This window comes from Uloborus diversus, chromosome 8, assembly GCF_026930045.1.
Source record: "Uloborus diversus isolate 005 chromosome 8, Udiv.v.3.1, whole genome shotgun sequence".
Classification (NCBI taxonomy): Eukaryota; Metazoa; Arthropoda; class Arachnida; order Araneae; family Uloboridae; genus Uloborus; species Uloborus diversus.
In genome coordinates, this window is record NC_072738.1 from 158,486,581 (window position 1) to 158,510,926 (window position 24,346).

At 33.7% G+C, this 24,346-nt stretch overlaps 1 protein-coding gene across 1 annotated transcript; it reads left to right on the plus strand.

The window, feature by feature from the left end:
* Positions 1–264: 264 nt before the first annotated feature.
* On the plus strand, positions 265–24,094 carry LOC129227672 (1,5-anhydro-D-fructose reductase-like). Its single transcript, XM_054862264.1, has 10 exons — positions 265–336; positions 4,165–4,335; positions 6,998–7,108; positions 9,877–9,966; positions 12,969–13,085; positions 16,082–16,209; positions 17,207–17,285; positions 20,161–20,244; positions 21,631–21,722; positions 24,034–24,094. Exons 1-10 carry the CDS (start codon positions 265–267, stop codon positions 24,074–24,076), a joined length of 987 nt encoding a protein of 328 aa, XP_054718239.1. The 3' UTR covers positions 24,077–24,094.
* The last annotated feature ends 252 nt before the right edge of the window (positions 24,095–24,346 follow it).

Consider the following 24,346-nt stretch of genomic DNA (forward strand, 5'->3'; position numbering starts at 1 on the left):
GAAAATATCCCTCGCATCACTAAGTCTGCAACTCTCAAATACAGTAAATAGACTTCATTTTTTGTAAGGCAGATTTTGCTGGGCATCGCCATTCGAGCTGAATGTCCACTACCTTTTTCGCTCTGTTCTTTGTATGACAAAGTCAGTCTTCCACTTAAAATATTTAAGCATTTCAAGAATACTAAAGAAAGCTGAATGTAGCTTGGTAAAATATGGATACGTTTTCATTGTGCGATGCTTATATTTTTTAGATCAACCAGCAGCATGGCCGCCTTCAACTACATTGAATTTTCAGATGGTAATAAAATGCCGATAATTGGATATGGAACTTCATTAGTAAGTCTTTTTTCAAATTGTTCAATTTGAAAACATTTTTTTCATTTGTAGTCTCTAGAAGTTTTAGTAGCTGTGTTAAAACTTAAATTTTAAAAATTATATTGGAATGTTTTATCTTTGGTTCTAAAACATTTCGACTTTGCGCTTCGTAAAATATTGTAGTTGGTCTAAACTAATAGTTACTGAAATGAATTTCATGCCATTTAAATAAATATCTTCAAAATTTGGTCATCTGCATTAAGACCAACTTTACAGGAGAAACAAACTAAATTCAATATTCATCTGACATAAAGGGTTTTCTTCATTTTTACTGTAGAACAGGGTTGTTAATTTAATATTCAGGAACTTTTATGGCATTATAACACCTAATTAATTTTTAAAATACTTCAAAATGGAGTTAATTTGTTCTTGCGCAAAAAAATAGCGCATAATTTTAAAAAGGGAAACATAATTTTTTTATTGGGAACTTGGAAAAACTCGGCATATGTTACAAACTAAATGTATATGGGTATTTCTACATTGTAGTAGTTGTATTAAGTTAAAAAAGCAAATTAAAATCTTAGTTAAATTTAAATTCGGGAATCCTTTTCTGGATAACATTTTGGTGAAGTGAACTTAATTCTTGAGGTACAAAAATGAGAGGCTTTAGAATGGCATTGGGTTAAATTTTCAAGCATTTCTTGCCGATTACGTAAATCTAAATGCTTGTCGTATGGACAAGTATTATAGAACTTGACTAGTGTTAAAATCACATTGAAACAAAACTGGTTCTTTTTGCGCTTTTGAATGTCAAGTCTCGTCCAATGAAAAAGCTCAAATTTCAGTCATCCTGGTAGGACTTTTCTCGAGTTCATTATAGATCTATCAAAACAAGTCACTGTGAAAACGTCATCGGTACAGTATTTCTTAGAAATATTTCTTTTTTATACTAGCAAGGATTTAATTCAAACTAAGCGAGTGTAAAGAGTATTAAGTTAGGTATTCTAACATAGATTAAAACTGAAAGTATAGAACTAGAAAGGCAGCAGTTCCTAACATATTGAGTTATTCAACTATTTAGGTTAAGGATTTGAATAAGCCAAATCTTACTTTATTTGGCAGAAATTTCTTCTAGTAATAGGAAAAAAAATGAAACAAATTTACATTTACGTAAAGCAACAAAACTAGATTTGTGATATTAAATTACTTTAGAAAATTTAAATTTTTTAAAATTTAATTACAAAATATTTTGTAATTAATGACATAATTGTATTCAGGAATGTTCCCCACAAAGATTCGTCGGAATTCATGCTGCCGTGACTATTAACAAAAATGGGTGCTATAACAATTTGTAGTTTGAAGCATAATCTGAGTTTTATAAGTTCTTCGAACAGTATACTGAATGTAGTAGCATTGAGTCGTATTTTGAAAATGATGGTTAAAACATTGAAAGTGTCTAGTTCCTTGGATAGAGTAAGTTAGTTTCATAAAAAAATGGGGTTCTGAAAAAATTTATTAAAACGTATTTAAAAAATTAACCATACATTGAAATACGAAATAGTTTCTTCAATTTGTGTAGCTCTTATAAACGATTTCGTTTGATGTGTTAGTTGGTAAGAGATTATTTCAATGACTGTAAATACATGGTTTTTAAGACTATTTGTTAAAGCATCTACACATTGATGCTTTACATAGATCATTGAATGGCAATACTGGTCTGAAAAGAAGCTATAAAACTAATGTTAAGACGCTTGAAAATAACAGAACAATAAACGGCAGAAAAGAGGTAATGCAAAACTAATATCCTGCTTGAACGTATGCAAAATATCAGACCCGAGTTATTTATCCATAAAAGTAATCTCTTGATACTGAGGCTAAACGTATGCTTTTGTTACTGATCAGTTCTAAACGGTTTTTCTAGTTCATCTTAAATTAACGAAGAAAGTAACTTCATTCGATAGTTGTTGGAAGTCGCAGGTTCGGTGGATTTTTTAGTTAGCTTTTATTTTATCAGAGCTGCTTTGAGCAATCGCGATTGCTTATTGTTCTCACTTGACCGTTCTTGGCGTTGAGGTTCCTTTTTCAGCTTAGACCAACTGCCTCTGCAGGCGCGTCGGAATCCGCTTTTCCTGATCGGAGGCGTTCATGTCCTGTACACACGTGCTCACACATATACACTCTCATATACACACGCCTATGTGCATACACACAGGTCTACGCACACAAAGCCTACACATGCGTGCACGCGCTCCTCCGCACACACACAACTCTACACATGTAGCCACCCAGGAGGAGGGGCAAACTTGGAGGGACAGGAGCCGTTTCTAGAAACTAACTCCAATGACTAGGGTCCTGTCGCAACTCGTGATTGCGAAATACATAATTTTAATTCAAAATGTCAGAATTCAAATTGCTTTGAAATTGTTTTTATTATAAATTTTATTTGAGTCTTAGTCTTAAATGCTTCTAATAGCATAAACATGCTTGAAGTTTTAATGTGTCTACTTAACTCTAAGTTCGTGAACTAGTGATGTTTCCTTTTGAACTTCCCTTCAGATTTAAGAATGAATTTCCTCAATCCACTGTTCTTGCTGATATACTTTTGTTTTCCTCAAATCTATGCTTTCCAGTGCAAAAGCACCTTATGTCTGAAATTGCTCTATGACATGATTATAGGAATTATTAACCGTATGCATAATTCTTGCTTGTGGATGCTCTTCGTGTAAACTTGTTCAACAGTATGCTAACATTGTCATGCTTCTGTCAGTTAATTTAGTAAAGTCTCCCTAGTTTACGTCAAATCTTTTCAGATTACTTTTATGGGATCCAGTCACTCCGTTTGAGGCTGGCAAAAGCCCTTAGCAAAACTTTAATCCTGTAGCATTACCTCAAGGGAATTTCATTCTCAGTTTTGAAGTGACTTTTTATGTTTTTGAATTTGTGATTTGCAAACTTTTGTGTGACGGAGTGACGACCAAGTTTTCGTGACGAAAGCTCGCACATGCGCTGCTTTTGCTTACTTCCTCACTGTCCGTAGTGGTGTATACTCCTCTGGTGTAGCTGCTGGCTATCAATGGGGCATCAGTTGAAATTCGTGTGTAATACACACATTTCTCATACTGTTTAGTGTTTTCGTTGTTTACAATTGATTTTCTTCATTTAGATAAAACATCTTGTTATTATGCTTAACTTCGTGGCCGGGACTCGATCCGGGGTCCGATGTATTCGAGGCTTGGCGCTTTGTAAAATGCGCCACTGTAGGCATCGATCAGATTGCGCTGTGATGCAATATTTATGTGTAAGAAAAAGATGATTTCTCTTAAACGAAAATGATGAACAGTTGCTGGCCATTTCATGTGACGGAACGGGACATTTGGAGTAGTTTTGTCACAATATTGTTTCAAAAATACAGGCTAGAAATATTAAATAGCAACAGTAAAGAACTCTATTTGTAATAAAATGCCAGCGACGGGACACGAACCATAAGAGTCCCGTTAGGTCACGGGCATTTTTTTTGAGTGTTCATAAATTTTATTTAAAAACGATAAGTTTAATGTTCTACGGATTTCTTATAACAAATCCTTACTGTTGCTATCTAATAAAATTTCTAGCTTGTTTTTCAGCATATTTATGAAACAAATATACTGAAATGTCACGTGCCACTAAATGGAATGGTCCATAGATAAATAACTTTGTAAATTAATAATAAAAACACAACGTTTGCTATTCAAGTGATTAAGGAACAATGAAACAGTTTCCCTGCAATACAAAAGTTTTACTTCTATCAGTGTCTATACGGAACGCCCTGTTTATTTTTAAGTTTCTCTTTAACGGAACTTTCTTTTTAAGGCTGATAAGGAAGATTCCCTTATACCAGCTGTGGAAGCTGCAGTTGATGCAGGATATCGTCATATCGATACAGCTTTCCTTTATAAAAATGAACCTATCATCGGGAAAGCTCTTCAGAAGATTTTCAGCAAAGGTGTTGTGGAGAGAAAGGACTTGTTCATTACCACAAAGGTAAAAATAATTGTGATCGTTTTAAACTTTTTATTTGAATTTGCGTATTAAAATTAATTTTTCAGCAGGAAAACGTTTAGTGGCTCTAAAGTGTTCGTACACTTTAAATTTTTTAGTAAAACCAAAATGAAGCGAAACTTAATTCGAATATGAAGTCCAATATTTTTTTGCATCATTCCTATGTCGTTCTAAATGAAACCCTGTAGTTTTTTTTCAAAATATTGACGGATCTTTTCGAAATGGGTCGAAAAAACGAAGAGACAGAGAAATGATACGCCACTAAAGTCATCGTACACTAATATTTCCGAATAAATTGATAATTAAAATCATATTTCGTTTTTTATTTTTGCATTTTGTGTGGTTTAGCCCTTAAGAGTAATTTGGCTTCAATTTTTTGTAGATTTATTCCTTAATATTGTGCTTATTACTTTAAAATGACTGGTATCCGTAATAAACGAAACACCATTCGAAATTATCCTCAGTGGAGGTAAATTGGTTTGAAATGTCTCTAAAATTAGTCAATTTATTCCATTCTATAGTAAAGTGCTTGATAAAATGCTTTAAAGAAAAGGATGGGACCGAAAACAAGGCAAGAAAAGGTCCACCGGCCAAAGTTGACAAAGCATGATCGGAGATTTACAGTTAAAAAAATTCAAGATACACATTTGAGTGCTGTAACAGTTTTCGCATAATTTAATGAAAAACTTATATTTAATTTTGACCTAAAATTGTTCGGCAAGTTCTCTGATGAACTGAATTAAATGGAAACTCTTCCCGTAGAGATTTTTCGTTCGTGCTGAAAGCTCACGCTTTTTGTCGCAAAAAAGATAGATAAGCTCCAAAGCGTTTTGGAATAGCGTCGCACTTACAGATGAAATTAAACTCGACATTTTTGGTTAAATTGTTGTATAATTGTCAATAGAAGAAAAAATGAGGAACTTGATCTTAAGAACTTAGTTGGATCAGTTTATCAGGACGGTGAAGGGGTTCTCGTGCGAGGGTGCATATCAGCATCAGGACTTGGCAGTTTGGAACTTTTTGAATTAATGATTCATGCTGTTCATTTAAATATTTCAAAATCCAATTTTAAACTCTTAGCCAAAAGTTTGGTTTTTGGAAACAATTTTGTTTTTTTTATCAAGATAACGATAAGAAGCATTCAGTTTTCAACGCTTGCGTCTAGTGCCTCAAAAATTGTCCTAAGTTTAGAAAATACCCCTTCAATCTCCAGATTTGAACCTAATGTAACATATTTAAAGATATCTAGAGGCTAGATTACGAAAATACGGCTTTGAAACGAAAATAGAGCTAGAAACAGTAACACTCGAAGTGTGGTTTAACACTTACTCGGAAATTACGCATAAAAAGGAAGAAAAAAGAAAAATCTATTCCCAGTCATTTAAAAAGTCTTGTTGATACTGCATGATATTATACTAAATAATTACTTAGTAAAAAGTTAGATTATTCAATAAATATAGACATTTTTTAAAGTGTACGAAGACTTTTGCGAAACAAAATTTCCGGCACTTTTTAGTTTTTGATTTTAAAAAATTTTTAAGTTTAAATATATCGTGTATTTTTTTTTAAATTGATCATAAATGTTATAATTAAATACCTATACCGAAATAATTCCAACCACAGGATAGGGTAATATTTCATTGAAAGTAGTAGGTGTACGAACACTTTTGGGAGCTACTGTAGGTAAAAGCACTGTCTTTTCATCCAGCTTTATCTTTAGGTTAAAATGCTTTTAACCGATTGAAATCTTGAATTTCTTCGGCTATTAACGTTCATATTTTGTTATCGTACCTGGGAAATAAGTGAGCCGTCTCGTTGGGAAACTAGTTAATAGCTCATGCTCCATTGTTGTTGAAATTAGAAAATGTCCTCGTGATATGTTTAAATCTGGCGTTGCAAATTTAAAATCGCTAATCGTTAAAAATGCTCAAAACTAGTAATTTTTATCTTTTAATAACTATTGCTACAATTAATGCTATAGAATATTACTCAATGCTGCGGTCTGGCTAATAGTTAAGGCTTCTGTAAACCTTTGAAATTTCTCGGAATAAGTTATAAATGATTTTTTTTACATTCAAATCTTTAAACGATGAAGTGTTAATTTTTAATTCGATTTCAATTTTTAAAACAAACTAGTAAAAACCCAAAACGTAAGCGTAATATCAATCTCAAAGCATTTTACTACCTACGACATTAATAAATGAATTTTGTGCAAAAATGAAACAGCAGTAAACGACATTGTTAAAGCATGATTGGTCCAATTTGTTCTCTATCGATGTTGCTTACTACTAATGCAGATTAGAGAATATTGAGATTTTCCCTTTTTAATCGCAAAATGAAAGGGGTTTAATGGCAAAACTAATTAGCCGATTTTAGTTTATGATTATAAAACTAACACTTAAAAAATAAAAGTTCGTTACAAGGAGCTACTCTTGAAATGAGCTGTACGAAACCATGAGTGGATAGTGCTAGTCTCAAAGCAAGATCAAGGAAATACATCTGTATAGAGTTCTTAGTAACTTAAGACTAATGGATGATGACATCCACAAGAAAAGAGTCGGCTTACTGTTTTAAAAGCCTGCAGATCTTCGATTTCAGTGAAATGTCTAGCAGCAAGAATTAAAACTGGACGCTATATTTGCAGCTTCCCGTGAATGGCTTTAAAGAGGTGAAATACTTCTGCCAGAAATCGTTGTCCAACTTGCAGCTCTCGTATGTTGACCTCTACTTGATTCATTGTCCAATGGCTTCAAAGGTAACTAGTTTTTCCTGTAATCCTTTTATCCACAGAAAAGAGTAAGATTTATAATTACAAGTACATGACAATAATACTTCAATTACAGCATTTTTATGAAGTCTTTTCTATGCTTCGTGAGCTTTTAATGGATATTTGAAGTTTTTTTGCAGTTTCTAGCTCTTAAATCAATGTATTGAGGGTTTTGAATTAGAATTATTATAGGAACCTAAGTGTTCAAACAAGCCTCTGGTTCGACACATACACTATGTTACTTAAGTTTCTTAATTTTAAAATGTTACTTTATTAATCCATAAAATTAAATTATCCTGGACAGTAAATCGGGATCTGAAAGCGGGTTTATTTAATGTGCAAATTTTCGATAATTATTAAATCAATGGATTAGCTCTATGGGGGATAATATTAGCTAGGTAAATTGCACTCCTGAATGTAATTGTTTTTCAGATATACTTTTCATCTATTTTTAACATCATAAATATAAGTTTGGAAACTTCCTGACAGCTAATAGACATGTTAATTGCAGATTTCTATGGATTTCGTCTGAAAGTGAAGCTGTCAAACTTTCATAAATATTTGAATCGCTGATTTTGAAAAGGGCGTAAGTCACCAGTAATTGATTTTGAGAAAACTTGATAAGACCGTTTATCTCAAGTTACAAATTAGTTATGAATCCATAGCAGTCGTTCCAAAGGCATTGCTTTTACATATGTTCAGTGAAGTTTTGGTTAATTTCCGGTTTAATTTGGATCAAATATCGAATTTGCAAATTAGATGACTTACGCCCTTTTCAAAATCAATCGATTTTTGGCAGTAAAAAATATTTTATTTACACTTATTTTAAAGATATTTTTAATTGTATAAATGTTACAAATTGGTTGGCCTTGTTAGAAGCGGTATTTTTCCCCAAGAGGATCATTTTATAGAATCCATTGTGTTATTCGGGAATGTGAAAGAGGAGCTTTCTAATGTTAGTAAACTTCTTTTCATTGATGGGCAACTGATCAGTGAGTGTATGCTGGCGTAGTTGGTAGATCGGGGATGTTCTTGACTTTCAAGAGTTTGTAACTGTTGTAGTTAAGACCGTCAATCCGGTCAAAAGCAATAAGGATCCTAGGTGTTGAAAAATCAAACACGTACATCTTGTTGGAACTGACGGAGAATAAATCGTGATAATCTCTCTTGTGGCCCGGGCGGGTCTTTTTCAAATGGACGCAGGATTTCTTATAAAACTCTGGCCACCATTGACTGATATCTTTTGACTTCTTTGGGGCCTAGCACTTTGACAGTGAAGGGATCCTTTCTGGTAGCCAGAATCAATGCATGATATTCGTCAAGGACGTAGATGTTTTCTGTGCTGGAATAGTGGTACGTTTTTGTGGGAAATGATTTAATATACTCCACTATTCGGTGGATTTCAATGGCGAAAATATTAAAAATTTGGTCGAGGAGCTTGAGCGCGCAGTTCTTTTGGAGTGTCTCCTCCTCTTAATCCCTGTAAACGCCTTAGCTTCTTTGCAGAGACGCTGTGAAGACTGAGAAAAACCTTTTGTAAAACAGATACTTTTTGAGAGCCCTGCATGGCATGATAGCTGAAAGTGGACTGCCTCACTCGTGGTTCTCTTTTCTGGGACGATGTTTTTCGACTTCATGGTGATCAACGAGGGATTGAAAATAGAAGTTTTGTATTGTCTTTGATTACATAGAGTACATATTAGCAAGGACACCGTAACGTTTCTCTGAAAAAAAAATGAATCAAAACATGTTTCTGACCCCTTTTTATGTTTTTTCATTTACTTTGTCCATCATTAATGTTTTTAAAAAAATATCTAAACCAAAACAACGTAAATAATGACGACGTAATATTGATAAAATAATGATGCAATATCGCGAAATTGTGACGGAATGCATGATATTTTATAACTCAATCTATTGTCCTTGCATTTTTAATAGTGCTCAATACACTTATTCATGAAGTTTTAAGCTGAATTTCGTTGGTTTTGCGTAATTTCTAATAAATGTTATAACTTATAAAAGAAACTTCCAATTTAAGGGTGGGTTTACTGTTCAAAACCCTGTTTTAGAGATTGAAGCTGTGATTAATAAAGTTATAGGTTTCCTAACTGTCTTTGATTCCAATACTTTTACCTAGCGGTTAAAAACTCTTCAATTTTACGAATAATTAAATTCTTAACGAAATTTTATTCTTTAGTACTAAACTATCTAATCATCTTTGGGTTGAAACGTGACAGGAACAAACTATTCAGTTTTGGGTTAAATAGTTTTCAAACTTCCCCTCAGTTTGAACGACTATTTTTCAAATCAAATGCTTCAAAGTATTCAGAAAGTAAAATATTTTGAAGTTTATAATCAGTAGAGTTTCTAATTTATCAAAAGCTGTCTCTAACTGTATAGGCAGTTCTCTAAATTCAACAGAAACAAAACGGCAAATAAACCGACGTCTTAAATTGTTTTGCATTTAGCGTAATATTTTATCACGTGTTTTCTATCCTATACTCTCCGCCAATAATATGTTTGGTACAGCATAATTTGTCTTTGACTTTTTCAATTGCTAAACGAAAACTGCTAAAGTCAGCATTTCATGTCGATAATTTTAAGGGAAATGTTTCCAAACTATTTATATTGAATCGTATAAAAAAACGTAGTCACAAACTGAAATTCCACGGATCTAAATGTAAGTAATTTAGTTTTTCGACTTATTTCCTTTATTTTGGTTGTAATTGGATTTTTACGGAGTGTTATGCTTTCAGAGAACTGAATTGGATGAAGAGGTGTACACCGTAGATGAAACTGGAACTTATCAAGGAGATTACACAATTGACTTAGTGACAACTTGGAAAGTAAGAAGCTTTTATCCTTTGCCTTAAAGATAGATTACATGACACAATTAAGACTTTTAATGCATAAAATTAAGATTGGTCTTAACATCGGCTCTTGTATTAGCTTCCACTGTAAGCCTTTTAGTTATAACAGGCTTAGGTTTACTTTTACAATTTCATAGATTAAAAGGATTATTGTTAAAAGTCGTAAATTTGGAACGGTAGTGAATTTTTCAAACGTAATGATAAAGATCAACGCGTTACAGAACGCAAGGTAAATTCGCTCCCACTATTGGAAACGGAAAAATATATTTTATTCTCAGTGTCGTATTTTCGTCTCAAAGAATTCAAACTTTAATTCCAACTTTCAGTTTAGTAAACTAAGCATGGACGAAAATATAGTCAATCCACGTCAACGGACCTGATTTTTCAAATCATCCCCACCCAAACAGGATCCCTCAAACTTAGTTGCAATTCTACATAGCTGCAGAGATGCCTTTGAAATTAATCTGCAAGTTTTCATTTTCCAAGATTCAAATTTTGTGGATCCAGGATCCCTAAAAATGGGGGCTCCAAAGTGGCGGAATTGTGAAACTAATTGCCGTATTAAGGCTATGGCTGCAGAAAATTGTATTGCACTGGAAACATGAAATTTTGATGGCTTAAATTTTAGTTTTTATCAAGTTCTAATCTTTTCGATCAAGCTCATTAGCTTTTGAGTAGCCGGCATGTAAACACTCGACATAGCAGAGTGGGAAAAGTTTGTCCTATATTTTTCGAAGTCATAAATTCTGGAAAAAATATCGTACTTCGTAATTTTTTTGTCAATGCTTGTTTTTAATTGGTTGATTTTAGGGCTTCAATATTGATTTTGTAAATTGTTATCCAAACTAGCTATTGAAGTCCGTTGTAAAGAAAATTTAGGTGTTTTCAATGCGCTTTAGCTCAAATTTGTTACCTTCAATCTTAGTTTCGCTAGTACCATTAGAAAAATAATACTTTACCTTTTTAAAATAGGATTTTCCAATTTTGTTATTTCAGAAAAACAAAGTTGGCTTCAAATACTGTCTGTCGTTCACGAGAAAATCTCATTCTATGAAGCGTATCGGGTGTTGATTGCAATGGAAAAGAGTGTACATTTTGAATTGTTTACGTTTGTCAGATCATCTTATTTTTGAAAAATGTTAGTTTGCAATGGAAATAAGATACAAAACAAATCTTTTTGTGGAAGAACAAAGCCTAAGATTCTCCAATATCTGGCATGACACCTTTGCATTGGTGTTGCTAGTAGTAAAACTCGTGTTGTCCAAGCCATATTCCAAAATAGGTAACATAACTATCAGAAGTTGGACTTTTGGTTTAAGTGGACCTCACGATACTCACAAACATTACTCAAAGCTCATTTTTTAAATCTTTATCCGAAAGAGCTATTTTAGAAAGGAACAATCTTTTCTTTCTATAGGTATTAAAAGAAAATACAAGGTGGCAATGCCGAGCCAAAGCACATTTAAAATGTGCTACCGTTATGTGAAGGATTTTGAGTTACTTTAAACGAATATATTTCTTACAGATATTTTAAGCTCTGTAAATGTAACCCAGGGAAAAACGTGTTTTGACAAGAGGATAATGATGTACGATAATCTAAAATTTTTGCTGAGAATTTATGGAGACTTCATATCAAGGAGAATTTTTCCAACGCATTTTGTCAATATTTAACATTAGTAGTGCAATGAAGCTAGTGAGCTTCAACTCGCAAAAATACCAGAACGTTTAACGACCAAAACTATGGTGGAACAGTAAAGAGCAGTATCTGTATAAATGATATTTTAAGACATTTGAGGAAAAGAGTTTCGGATTTCATACTAACAATAGGGATATGTTGGAATTTTACGCTTTTCTTGCTTTATTTTCAGAGAAACACAAGAAAGCATGTACGGTAAAGCTTAATAGATGAAAAAATGTCGGATATTACTTCAAACTGCCAAACTATCAGCCGCCTCTAATGGGCACTGAATTGTTTCGTGCGCCAGTTTACACCTCCCTCTTCCTTTCGTATTCTTATCGCCATTTTCCTCATGGGAAAAAGGTTTTGCTTTATAAAGGGATTTTCAAGAAGCTCCATTAAAATAAAGTATTAAAATTTTCTTAACAAAAATTAAAAATTCTTCACTGTTGGAGTTAATCGCAACAGTATAAAAGAAAAATTAGTCCGATGACTTTCCATTGACAACCCTAAAAAGAAAAACAAAGGGATAGTACTGCTATGCTACCAAGAAAAACTATTTTGCGTCAAAGTAACTTTATTCTGGTAGTGATAAGAAATTCTGCTTAGTCTGGTAGATTTCGAAGCAATTTTCTTTCTGCCTGCAGCAAGATTAAAAAAATTTCCTTATTAGGCAAATGTTTTTTGGTTGATTTTAAAAGGATCAATTTGCCACTCCCAAGCTAGTGCCTCCCGGGACGGATCGCCCCTCCGCACCATCCTAGCCCTATAGTCTTTTAACACGAAATGACTATTCCAACTGGCTGAAGACAAAATTATTAGTTTGCTATACAAATCGGTGACAATATATCTAGAAAAGTCTTTACAAAACGCCAATTGCCAAGTATTACTAATGTTTGTTGAAAATGTCTAACCTTTCTGGAATGCATTCTTTAATTAAAAGTTTGGAACAAATTATCCCAGGTTTTTATTTTTTTTTTTGCTGCTTGTTCGTTTTCTTGAAACAGAAAGAAGATGCTCTACAAATCGCCTCTACAGCATACATCACTTTTCTGCATTAATTTAAAAAATGTAAAATAAAGTTGATTTGTAAAAGTTCGAATTTTGAGTTAAGTTTCTCCGTTCGTAGTTTCAGTATGCCCCTCACCCCTTCTGTAAATGACAGATTTTGTTTCTGTATCGACTTTAAGTCCCGAGACTAATCAATAAAACCTTCAAAAACTCTAAACTGTTCTATCTATAATTGCACAGATTTAGATTTCTTTCTCTGCTATGACATGCTATTTATCTTTTTACCTAGGCAATGGAAGAGCTTGTTGACGAAGGGTTAGTAAAATCCATTGGACTCTCAAACTTCAATAGTCTACAAATTCAGAGAATATATGACAATGCAAGAATCAAACCTGCTAATTTACAGGTAACAATATGCGACATAATTTCTCTAAAATTACTTATATTATGTGCATTGAATTCGGTTGTTTTTCTCATTTTTCAAAAGTTTTTTTTTCTGAACGAGCGTGATTAAAATCGTTGTAAGTTACTTTTTTTTAATTTTGACTTTATTTTTTCTTTTGAAAAAAATCTCAAACTACATTTACCGTTGTTTTCAATTTTGCTGCTGAGGTCACAGTGAGCCAATTGCTAGGGTTAACAGAATAAAGTTTCAGGACACTGCCAGACTTCGTTGAATGAATATTTTATTTTGGTAACAATACTCGTTCCGCTGATAAATTGCTCACTGTGGAAAAAATCATTAAGGCGATATCTTGCCAAAAGACAACCACGCGCTCCTGTTTCAAAATAGCTTCCGTCACTTGTGACGTCACACAATAAAACATTTTAGTTCAAAATCATATTTAAAATTAAACGTTGGAAAGAAATATTTCTTGAATCTATTTTTCTGCTTATTCTACCAGTTTCGGTGAGTAAAAATAAAACTTTTGACTGAAAAAGAAATCTCCATTCATTCAATTGCAAATAAAATTGCCTAATAATATGGGTGTTTAACCTCTTACATTTATTAGTTACTCGCTCGGCTTTGCACTGGCGTCCTCGAAATCAAAAGTTGTCACGTGTTCAACAGTTAAGATTGAATAAAAAACCTGGAATTTTGCGGCAGAATGCATTTTAAATTCCCACATTACAGGAACAACCTCAAAACAGCCGGAATTTTATTTGTTCATATTCGAGAAAAAAAATGGCAAGGTATCTTTCTTAATGATTTTTTTACACTAAAAATCTTCATGATAGCATTGCAATTGAAAGTAGAGATGAAGCACTAAATAATTTTAATTCAGAAAGCCCTTCAAAAAATAGGGATTTTTATGTCGAAATCCAAGTGTCGGTTAATTCGCAACTCCAGAACTCAAATACACCACCTTGCGGTTACTAATAATACTAAAGAAAAAGGTAAAACATTCCGTTCCACGAGTTTTCTTTAGGGTAAATTAAAGGCTTCAGACGGTTAATGGTGCAATGTACTTTCAGAGGAATAGAAAGTTTCCTTCGAACACGTTGAAAAATTACTGTCATTCATTAGCTTTAAAGCAAGTTATAATTTACGGCATCTGTCTGTTTTGCCTTTTTCATCCGCTATTAGACAGTGGCTGCTGCGCCCCCTATAGTTTATTGGAACTGTGAATAGTTTTAATTGATATCTTCGCTAATTATTATCGTAGGATCATGTTAAATAGCCAAACAAAGACGGGAAAACTGGGAATCTATTGATACCTGGTTCCATGATCAGTTCATTGGCGTTCAGGTGAAGCAACTTGGACGTAGATACATATGCTCAGTTTTTAGTTATATAAGATTGTCATTTTCATGCACCCTTGCTTATAATCTGGTACATTAAAGCTGTTAAATCAGGGAGCTTTTATTATTTAATTGCAGAGAAAAAAGGACCTAAAGGTAAGAGGACAAAGTTTGGTTATAAGCTCTCTCGGCGTACTCCACAAGATTAACACAATCCGGCTCACGTTGAGAAAACGCATTTCTCGATTTACAATAAATACTAGCAATATAATAATCTTTCACTAAGTGGTAAGTTTCTGATACTAAGCAAAATGGGTAGTTTCATTTAATGTTACGGATTTTTCCTTTTAGTAGAGTACGAAGTGTAGGAAAAATTATGAAAATTATTTAAATTAGGTAGAAAGCTTTAAATCCTTTTCTCGCTGGATAATCTTTGCCGTCTCAACATCTATATGGAAACATTTTTGTTCAATTAACATTAAATTTCTGCAAAGATGCAAGTCTCGGATTTTTTTTTACAAATGCTTCATACCAGATAGAACAGATTTCTGTTTCGACTTTCGAATTCAAAATAATTTCAGTACTGTCCAATCACGGATTGCATGGAATTTTCTTACGTCCAGGTAAGACGAATCTATGTGAATAAGGGGAAAAAGTAAAAATTTCCGCGTATTCCGCTCATTTGAATGAGACTCTGCTTCTGCAAAATCTGACATCGGTAAAAAATAAGATTCGTCCATTTCCGGCTGTAAAACGGATGTTTGTCTTTCCATACAATCCGTGGTCACAGTACACGGTTATTTTCGTGCAGAAAATGTATGAACATAAACATGGCCCCTTTTTGTCTTTAGTACACTACAGTGCTATGTTGCATCATATTAATCTAAACCATTTAAGCCGTAATTACTGTTTTATTGACAACTAAGGGTAGCATTGTTTAATTTGTCACACGTCAATTCTACGTCCCGGGTGTGACTTTTTGTGACACTCGAAATGACAAGCTAGGAATAATAGAAATTTACTTTTGACAATATTTTATTGTGTCAAGGAATTGTTCCGGCTTAAGATTTTTAATTTTGAATACGAAGATAGTTTCAACTAGTAAAGAATTAACTTGAACCTCTGTCGTCATGGTAGGAATTAACGTTATCAAATCTCGGGAACTCTTAACTTTTGTAGTGTTCAATTAAACTCTTAATAGCTTATATTTAAAATTTATAACTCTGACTCAAAAATTGAGCTGATTTTATAGTGAACAAAATTTATCTCTGCACAAAATACTTCGACTGTTGCAAGCTATTTCTATCTAATAAGAGCTACTGAATATTCAGAATTTCGCATATTAAATTATTTTACGTGTTTTAATACTCTAGTTTAAATTAAAATTTAGCGTACATAGCTTGGTTTTAGAAGATTAACTACCTGTAGAATTTAGTTCCCCGTTATTCTAAAATTTAAAATGTATTGCAAGAGACTGGAAAAGATTTTAATAAATAAAAATGTGGACTCTTGCATAAAACTTCAAGTAAAATCCAATGCAAACTGTGTATCTAAAAAATCAGAACAAATACCAGCTCCACAACTTAGAGCTTGGAAATCTTAACATTTGCACTAGTTCTTAACGCTTCATGAAAATTTATACTTAACTTCCTGTTGCAGGTTGAGTGTCATGCTTACCTTCCTCAATATGAGTTGCACGATTTTTGTAAGAAGCTGAATATTTCTTTCACATCGTATGGTTCTCTTGCATCTCCTGGATTTGTTGAATATATGGTTAATGCAGGAATGTAAGTATCTTATAGTGAAAAACATCTTTTGTTCTACTGATTAAAGGACTAAAATTACGATATTGCTAAAAGCTATGGTAACTAACTCGAACTGTAACCAAAGATTTCTAATCTTGTTCCACCCGAGAGGCGATTTGAGTAAGGCATCTACCTCGAGATGAGGCAGTCTGGCGGCTTTAGTCTGACTGCTGACTTGTCAATCATTTGAGAAAAGTTCATTCCTTAAAATAGGAAAAGGAAGGAAATGTGCCATATTTTTGAATATATAGCAACATTTTGGCGATATGAAAAAATGTTAAAGTATTTTCGTTATGTTATGACTGATTAGACCTGAAACGTTTAAGTTACAGGCATAACTGCACTTAGTTGGCGAAAAAGTAAAAATGACAAGCTTTGCATATTTTACTGCAACCCTACTCTGGCCAGTTTCCAATTCAAATTATAGAAGGCTGTTTTTCTCTAATCAATATCTGCTGAAAGAAATTAAAGACTCTCTTACTTAGGATGTTACCTGTCCAATGAGACGTCCGCCTTGACCGCACACAATTCAAATGTTTCAAATCTCTGTGTAATTTCTTAAAATTAAATTGGCGTATTCAGTCTCTTAAGCCATCAACGCAAAGGCCAATTCCGTTCAACTTTTCCATATTGCCCATTACGTATATGGACACTTCTGAAACGAGGAGCGAAGGGTCAACTCTTCGTGGTCGAACTTTACCCTCCCGTGCCAGGCCATCTGTAATTTGATTTCCATAAACATTCCCGTGTAATGGCATTCACCAGAATAAAAATTTTAATCACTTTTAAAACTTAAGAGAACCCTTTATGCAGTCTTTCAAAAGAAACCCATGACAAATCAAAGTCATCATCTTAGTCTACTTTCCGTTACCATGATACAATGACTGTTGCTCAAAGAAGCAACATTAAACCTTCAATTTTACTCTTGTCTAATTGCCAAGAAAAAAACTAATATTTAATGGTTCGTTTTTTTCGTTAGGGGTTCTCAAAAGGAACGCCTTTTAGATGATGAGAAATTGAAGCCAATTTGTGCAAAGCATGGGAAGACTCCAGCTCAGGTATGATATAATTAGTTGTGTTTACTGCGTTCATAGGAACCAGACTAGATGTTAACAAAAACTCGCCAATTGGCGACGTCAATGAGGTGTTTGGCGCAAACAGATTGTTGCCAATGCAAATAGTATTGGTTTACTTTTTCCATATATAGTGTCAAACCTTCTGGTAACTCCTTATTTAGTGTCGGTTTATCTTTTCCAAATAGTATATTATATTCGGCTAATGTTTAAATCTCACTCGAAAGCTGTTGCTTTCAAATGAATCTTTCACCTTTAAATCTTAATTTGGATAAAAAGTTCTTTTAGATTTCTGACACAATAAGTTGAATACAGACTTCAAGTATCTATTTCTTGAAATTTCAGCTTGAAAGTAGTAGCATTTATGTAACTTAGTGTCTTCAAAGGATGATAGCAAAAAATGGAGGAATCATTTAGGGTCAGTTTTCAAAATTTAAGGTCAATTACTCCAAGTAACTCTGAGCAACAGTTGGCAGCAGTCCATTACGTGTAGGTTTAGATTCAGCTAAAAGAAATATAAACTTTGAGGAAATTTCGGCAAAAAACAAATCAGAGCCCATGAGTTTCTCAATTGAAACTTGAAAGTTTCAACCTAAATTACTCCAAACCAAAACTGAACTTTGAAGCGCAGCTATAAATACATATATAATTCAGTTTCTGATCAAAGTTTACAAAGCCAAGGGATCAAATTTCATCTACTTTGCCTCTCAATTTCGTATCTATCGTCGCTTCAGAGCAACAGTAAGACATCTAATCCCAGGAATAATAGTTAGATATAATACTGTTGCTTTGAGGCGACGATATGTTCTAGCTTTAGACCTTGGTACATTTTGGCTTAAAATATTTTCCTATCCATATAGGATGTAAACTTTGGAGGAAGTCGATACACCTTAAGTAAATAGAGAACTTACTACGCCCAAACCATCCATGCTCTAAAATGTAGAACACAATGCGGTACGAATTGCTGATACTCAACTAAACAAATCGATTTGGCTCCATGGGATCGTAACCTGATTGTAAAACTCAATAACTGTTCTGTTTTCTATTTACCAGTTTTCAAGGATGTGCCTAGCTTCTTTTGAATTGAAAAAAGCTGGCTTCGTTAACTTTTCAGCACCTGTTGGGGAATTTGCTTTTTCATTTGTACTTGTACTCTCATTTTGCTTCTAATGTTCCACTACAGTTTCACGTTAAGCAATGTATAGGTTGCTCTATTTTACACATTATCAGTAAAGTACGAAAAAGTTAATTGAAAGTTTAGATAGTCTTGGTGAAGAAGTGAGATAAGCTACAAAGACGCTATTTACAGAACTTATTTTTGAAACTATTCCTATTGTCTATATTTACCTTAAAATAAGGCAGCTATTTAAAAACTGGCTCTAAAAAAATTGGTTTGATCTGGTGTAAGTTTATTTCATTTTCCCACATGATAATGCTAATATTTCAAGCGAGAAACTTTAGTTATGGTATCTCGCCTAGACATACGCAACATTTAAGTGCGCCACGATACTTAATCCTTTTCAGGAAGCCTCTTGAAATGTGGCAGCACAGTCAGACATGCTGTCTAACAATAGATTATATGGAAAGGCTAATATCCGGTTTATAGACTGAAATGGACGTATCTATTAGTTTGTAGGAATGTTAGTTGGTTTGTTTCAGGTGTGCACTTTTTGACTCTAATGTTTAGTCTTATTTTGTAAAAATTTGCTCAGAGCAGTGTTTTTTTAAATCTAAAGTATATTCGATCTATATTCTCACGGCAAAAATAGATTTGTTTATTAAAGTTTTGAGCTTAGCATTTTGCTTTTACGTTCCTGAACGAAATAAAGATATTTTATTTTCTTTTTGTTTCCATGGTAATTATTTGTTTCCTCTTATTTTATTTTTGAGAATGCAATAAATGAATAAATCCCATGCGTGCATCAAAATCCCATCAATTTCCCTTCTCCCCTGCTAGATTCATTCAAATGGAATCGTCTTTACTTGGCAGATTACCAAATTACATAAAATCCGTGGTCAAACAGTAAGTATAATTGGGTCAGGATTAAATCTTTTTTCTCCAAACCACTCAAGACTGACAACTTTCATTGATTCGAATGTAAAACCTTGCAGTGACAGTGCTACAAGCGTCACAAACCTCACAAGTCGCTTAAATCGACAAGCTGAAATGAAGGATCGTGATAAACTTTTTTTATAATTAGAGGTGAGCATGGATTCGACTTCCTGTATAGTTAATCTTTTAAGTGTACTACTTGAGCAATATCATGCTAAAATATACTGTTCACATGCATTTTAATTTCTATTTTTAGTAAGCACTTGGGTAATGTAGTTATCTTTATGAAAATTGTTCAAAGTTGCGTTTAACCAAGTTAAAAGTAAAGTTTTGACAATGATTGCAAAAAATACCTGTTAAATCTGTGCTTCGGAGCAAAAATAACACTCGGGCGCTGAGAACTTTAGAGCTGAACTCCGCAAGCATTGGCAGAGTGGCGAACTTTGTTGGAAAATGAAACTCGCTCTTTTTAAGCCCTACTCCCGATTCGGGCTCTTTAGCCCTGGTTTGAATATAAATCGTTCTTTTAGTCTCTTGCTGATTTCACCAAGCCTTTAGATTTTTGAAGCTAAAATGACATGCACCACTCCTAATCATGTCAGATTATGAACTCTTTACCCTACAGCTGGAAGGACGACCACAAGAAGGCCTTTCTCATTAGTCTTAGTTATAACTAATTTTGGATAACCAAACCTGGTTGGAATCTTAAGCCTTTAATTAATAAAACTCCAAACAAACTGCAATATATATTAAATGTGAGTTATTCTAAAGCTTAGTTACTTAAATTGTGTCTATTTGAATTTTTAGGTTCTTTTAAGGTATCTGGTGCAACGTGACATTGCAGTGATTCCAAAGAGCATAAAACCTGAAAGGATAAAAGAAAATATTCAGGTAAACTCTTCAAGCTCTTAGAGATTAAAAAAGGCTAAGGCCGTAGAAAAAATTTATAGTCTGCAGAGTCACATTATAAATTTTGATTTGCAAGTAATCAATGGTTCTAAATATCAGTTTCCAGTTATTTGATAGACAATTTACATCAACTTTTGCTTTTGGCTTATTGCTGTAAAGGCTGCATTTTCGATTGCGATGTGTACGTTAAAGGATCATCTCTTGTAATAGTTCAGCAGCATTTGGTGAGAATTAACTCGGCCCAATGACCTTGCCTTGATATCTGCGTTGCATTGTAAAGATATCTTGGTGAAACCTCTACTCATGCTCATAGCATTAGTTTTTAAACAAAATATCCTAGAAGTGAACAAAATGATTTCAGAGAAAAATTATTCAATGGTCACAGAACTTCTACAGGGATTGTTTGATCAACTGTCTTTAGTTCTCGTCTTCTCTGCTGCTTTGAAATACTTGTAATACACCCTTAAAGGCTCGTGTTTTTCACCCCTCGCCACTTTTTTCAAAAATCATTTACATAACTATTCGTATTAGGGGAGGGCCCTTAAAAATTCTCTCCTTAAACTTAAAGGGAAATTTCAAAGATATCCTGAAGCTGAGGTATTGGAAATTGTCTTTGTTCACAGCTTTAACGAAGTTCTTCATTCCATCCAGCAGAATCAGCATGGGTGGATCTACCTAGAACTCTGAATTCTTGCTGATTTTGAGAATTTATCTTCCCGGAACTTAAATTTCTTGTCCATTACGGTTGTCGTGTATTGATTTTTATCCCAACCGAGGGTGCAAGTTAGGAAAATAGTCAGTTCCATGGGGGGGGGGGGGATCCCTTCCATCTATCTGCCAGGAGAAGAGGATTTCTGAGAATTCATTATCTTAGTTGGCCCTGTATCTTAAACGAGACCAAATTTCAATTTTTTTATAGTTTTTGCTTTGGGGAAGGCAAAATACTTCAAAAATATCTTTTGGAGCCGGATGCATTTTTGGGGTTGACTAGTGTGGTTAGTTCATCTCGCAATTTAATAGTGTTTGGTATAGTTTACTCTTGGGTCTTTTTGTTATTGGTCGGCAAATTTGAGGCACCAGTTTCCGCGTGATTAGTTTATTAGCTGAAGAAATTGCATTGTTTGCTCATCAAATATTTTGTGTTTACGATACTTCATGTGTTCTATCGCTCTTTTTAATCTAATGGGCGTTTTAAATTTAAAAAATTTAATTCAATTGTTAATTTGTTTTAAAGTTTAATGCTGGGACCGAAAAAAGGTGCTGAAGTTTTTAGCGTGCAGCGCTGTAAAAATAGTTTCTAACTCGGATTATCTATTGGGTTAAGATCTACGAATATTAGTTTCAAATTTACTTAACATATCTTTGCAGATTTTCGACTTTCAACTGGATGAAGAGGATAACTCTATTTTAAGAGCAATGCCGAAGAATCTTCGTATTTTTGATTTTGACTTTTTGAAAGGGTAAGTCCAATTAATTAGAATAAAATTCTATTTTACTTACAAAAAGTAAACAAATTTTTAATATTTCTTGAATTTTAATGCAGTTTCTTGATGTATTCCGACAATTTTTGATTTTGTGGCATAAACTTAGTCGATAGGAAAATAACTTGCAGTTTGAACACAACATGCTTATTCTATTTTCCGTTAATTCCTTAATGTCATTGAAGATGTTATAAACATCGGTTTATTAAGATGGAGTGTATTAAACGAATTAAAATTAACCTTTCCTGCTGCTCGACTTCTTGGAAACATTTTATCAAAAATGAATTTAAAAACTAAGCTATACAAATTTATGCCCTTGGTTGAATGCCGTTACATTGTCAACACGGTCGTCTTTCTTCGTTTATCAAACGTCAGTGATGCGAAAAGAAAGTCCTTTTTTTTTTTTTAGGAGGAGTAGTCTACCTTTAAATGCTCCTTATTAGGCACTTTGCAGATATGCAATTAAAATATTTGGCATCTTGTTTGCATTTAGGTTTCGCTGTTCCCAAAACTTCCTACACTTGCTTGCAAGCTTACTTAGCAGTGACGTCACGACGCGCGGTAGAAAACAAGTTAACAGAAAATGTCACTTAAAAGCTACTACCCTACCTACTTCGCTATTAAGATCACCGCCTGTTTACGGAGCTGCTATTGGCTGGCACTTCGATTCAAATGGATAAAATTCTCAGCGCTGCTTAGCTGGTAAAGTTGAACATTTGAAGATTAACAGGAATTGACATAAGGTTAAGTACTGGTACGGTTTAACTAATCGGATTTCTCAAGTAAAGAGCGTAATTTCACCCGAATGTCGGGCAAGGAAGGTACTAGAAACTATTTCCTTCGTTTGGCCTCGGCTTATTTCTCCATTGACAAGTAAGCTTGCACTCCAGTATATTATTAGAATTCAAAATAATACTTCCTGATTTAACAGCAGGTTAGAGAAATTTCGTTTCTCTAGTATCTTGTTCGGTTGATTTGATTAAAATTTCAATGTTTAGCCTTGCTTTTATAAGACATATTTATTCCATTTCCAGGGTTACCCGTATCTACCACTACACATGGTTTAATCGGTTAGATATGACCCTAAGGACTTTCGATCCAGGCATGAAACGGTTACCCCCTTGTCCCAGAACTCTTAGTGGTATCTATTCGGAATGGGCACTCGAAAGAGTTTGTGTTCATGAATATCTTCAGCGTGCCCCAGTCACCATTAACTAACTCTCTGGATGGCCAGGTTGCGTCCATATCCTACACACACACGCACGCATACACACTCCTACTCATACACACACTCATGCCTTTACACACACAGCACTGCATACACAACACGCGCACCCACACACATGCGCCTACACAAACACACACGCGCATTCACACACATACATGCTCATGATTGCGAAAAACATAATTTGAATTCAAGATGCCAAAAATTCAAATTAATAATTTTTCTGCTTTTTCTTTAAAAAAAATCTTTCTCATTTAGAATTCTATTTTAATTCTATAACTTTTTCAGGAATATAACTGCATGTCAAGTGCGTTCTATTTGGTATGAAAGCTAAAGCTTGAAACTGTTTGGTACATTTAAATAACAAGTTTTATCTTCTCTTCCACGTTATTAAATACTTCCAGAGGAAAAAATATTTTGGTCATTCCACTCTTTTCTTACTCAAATTGTAATAGTTTTGCAATCGGAAGTAAAGTACTTTTTTCGTTCTAAGCGTAAATCTAATTCTTGAAGCTTTGTGCTGTTCTGTTTATTTCCGTGAGAGCAAACACTGTTAAAAATTCAGGAAGATTTTCTGGTAATTGTTACTGTAAAATTGCATCGCCGACGCATCGCTGATTTTTACGGTAATTTATACCGGAGAAATAAGCGATCCCAGCGCCAACTGGTTGCTGTGGCCTACCGAGGAAACCGTAAAATTTTACAGTAACATTTGATTTTTACGGTAATAGTTACTGGCAACATGGATGCCAGTAACAATTACCGTAAATTTTCCGGAAAATTTTTAACAGTGAAGGAATCATAAAATTTTAACTTTAATGAAATTGAATAATATTTCAAATCAATATCTTTCAGTTTTAACATTTAAACCGTTGAGTACTAACATTATACTGTAACGAAAATACTCCCTCATAAAAAAAATTTACAAAGGTTACCGAAGTCTGTTTAAATGCTGTAAACTGCACTTTATTCCATCGGGTAGATATTATTTAAAAAAAAATCTTTGTTATTAAAGGAATAAATTGCATATGTTATTTTTCCAGTAACAACTTTTTCTTTTTTCAGAATGAAGGATCATCCGGAATATCCTTTTAATATACCTTTCTAAACTGAACGTGGGGCTGCTCTGTATTTTTTGTATCTATTCTTGTTCATATATTTACTGTAATAAATCATTTTCAAACTAAGCAAGAGCTTCTTAGTGTCTACATTTGTTTGGAACTCCCTCAGAATAATCTTTTTCCGCACGTGTTTGTTCTAATTAGCCGATTTGGCTACTTTCAGAACGTTTTTGTAAATGAGTTTATTGCAAGTAATTTTAAGAGTAAGTTTAAAAAGAACAGTCCGTATTCAAACTTTTCGCTTCTCAAAGAAGCGC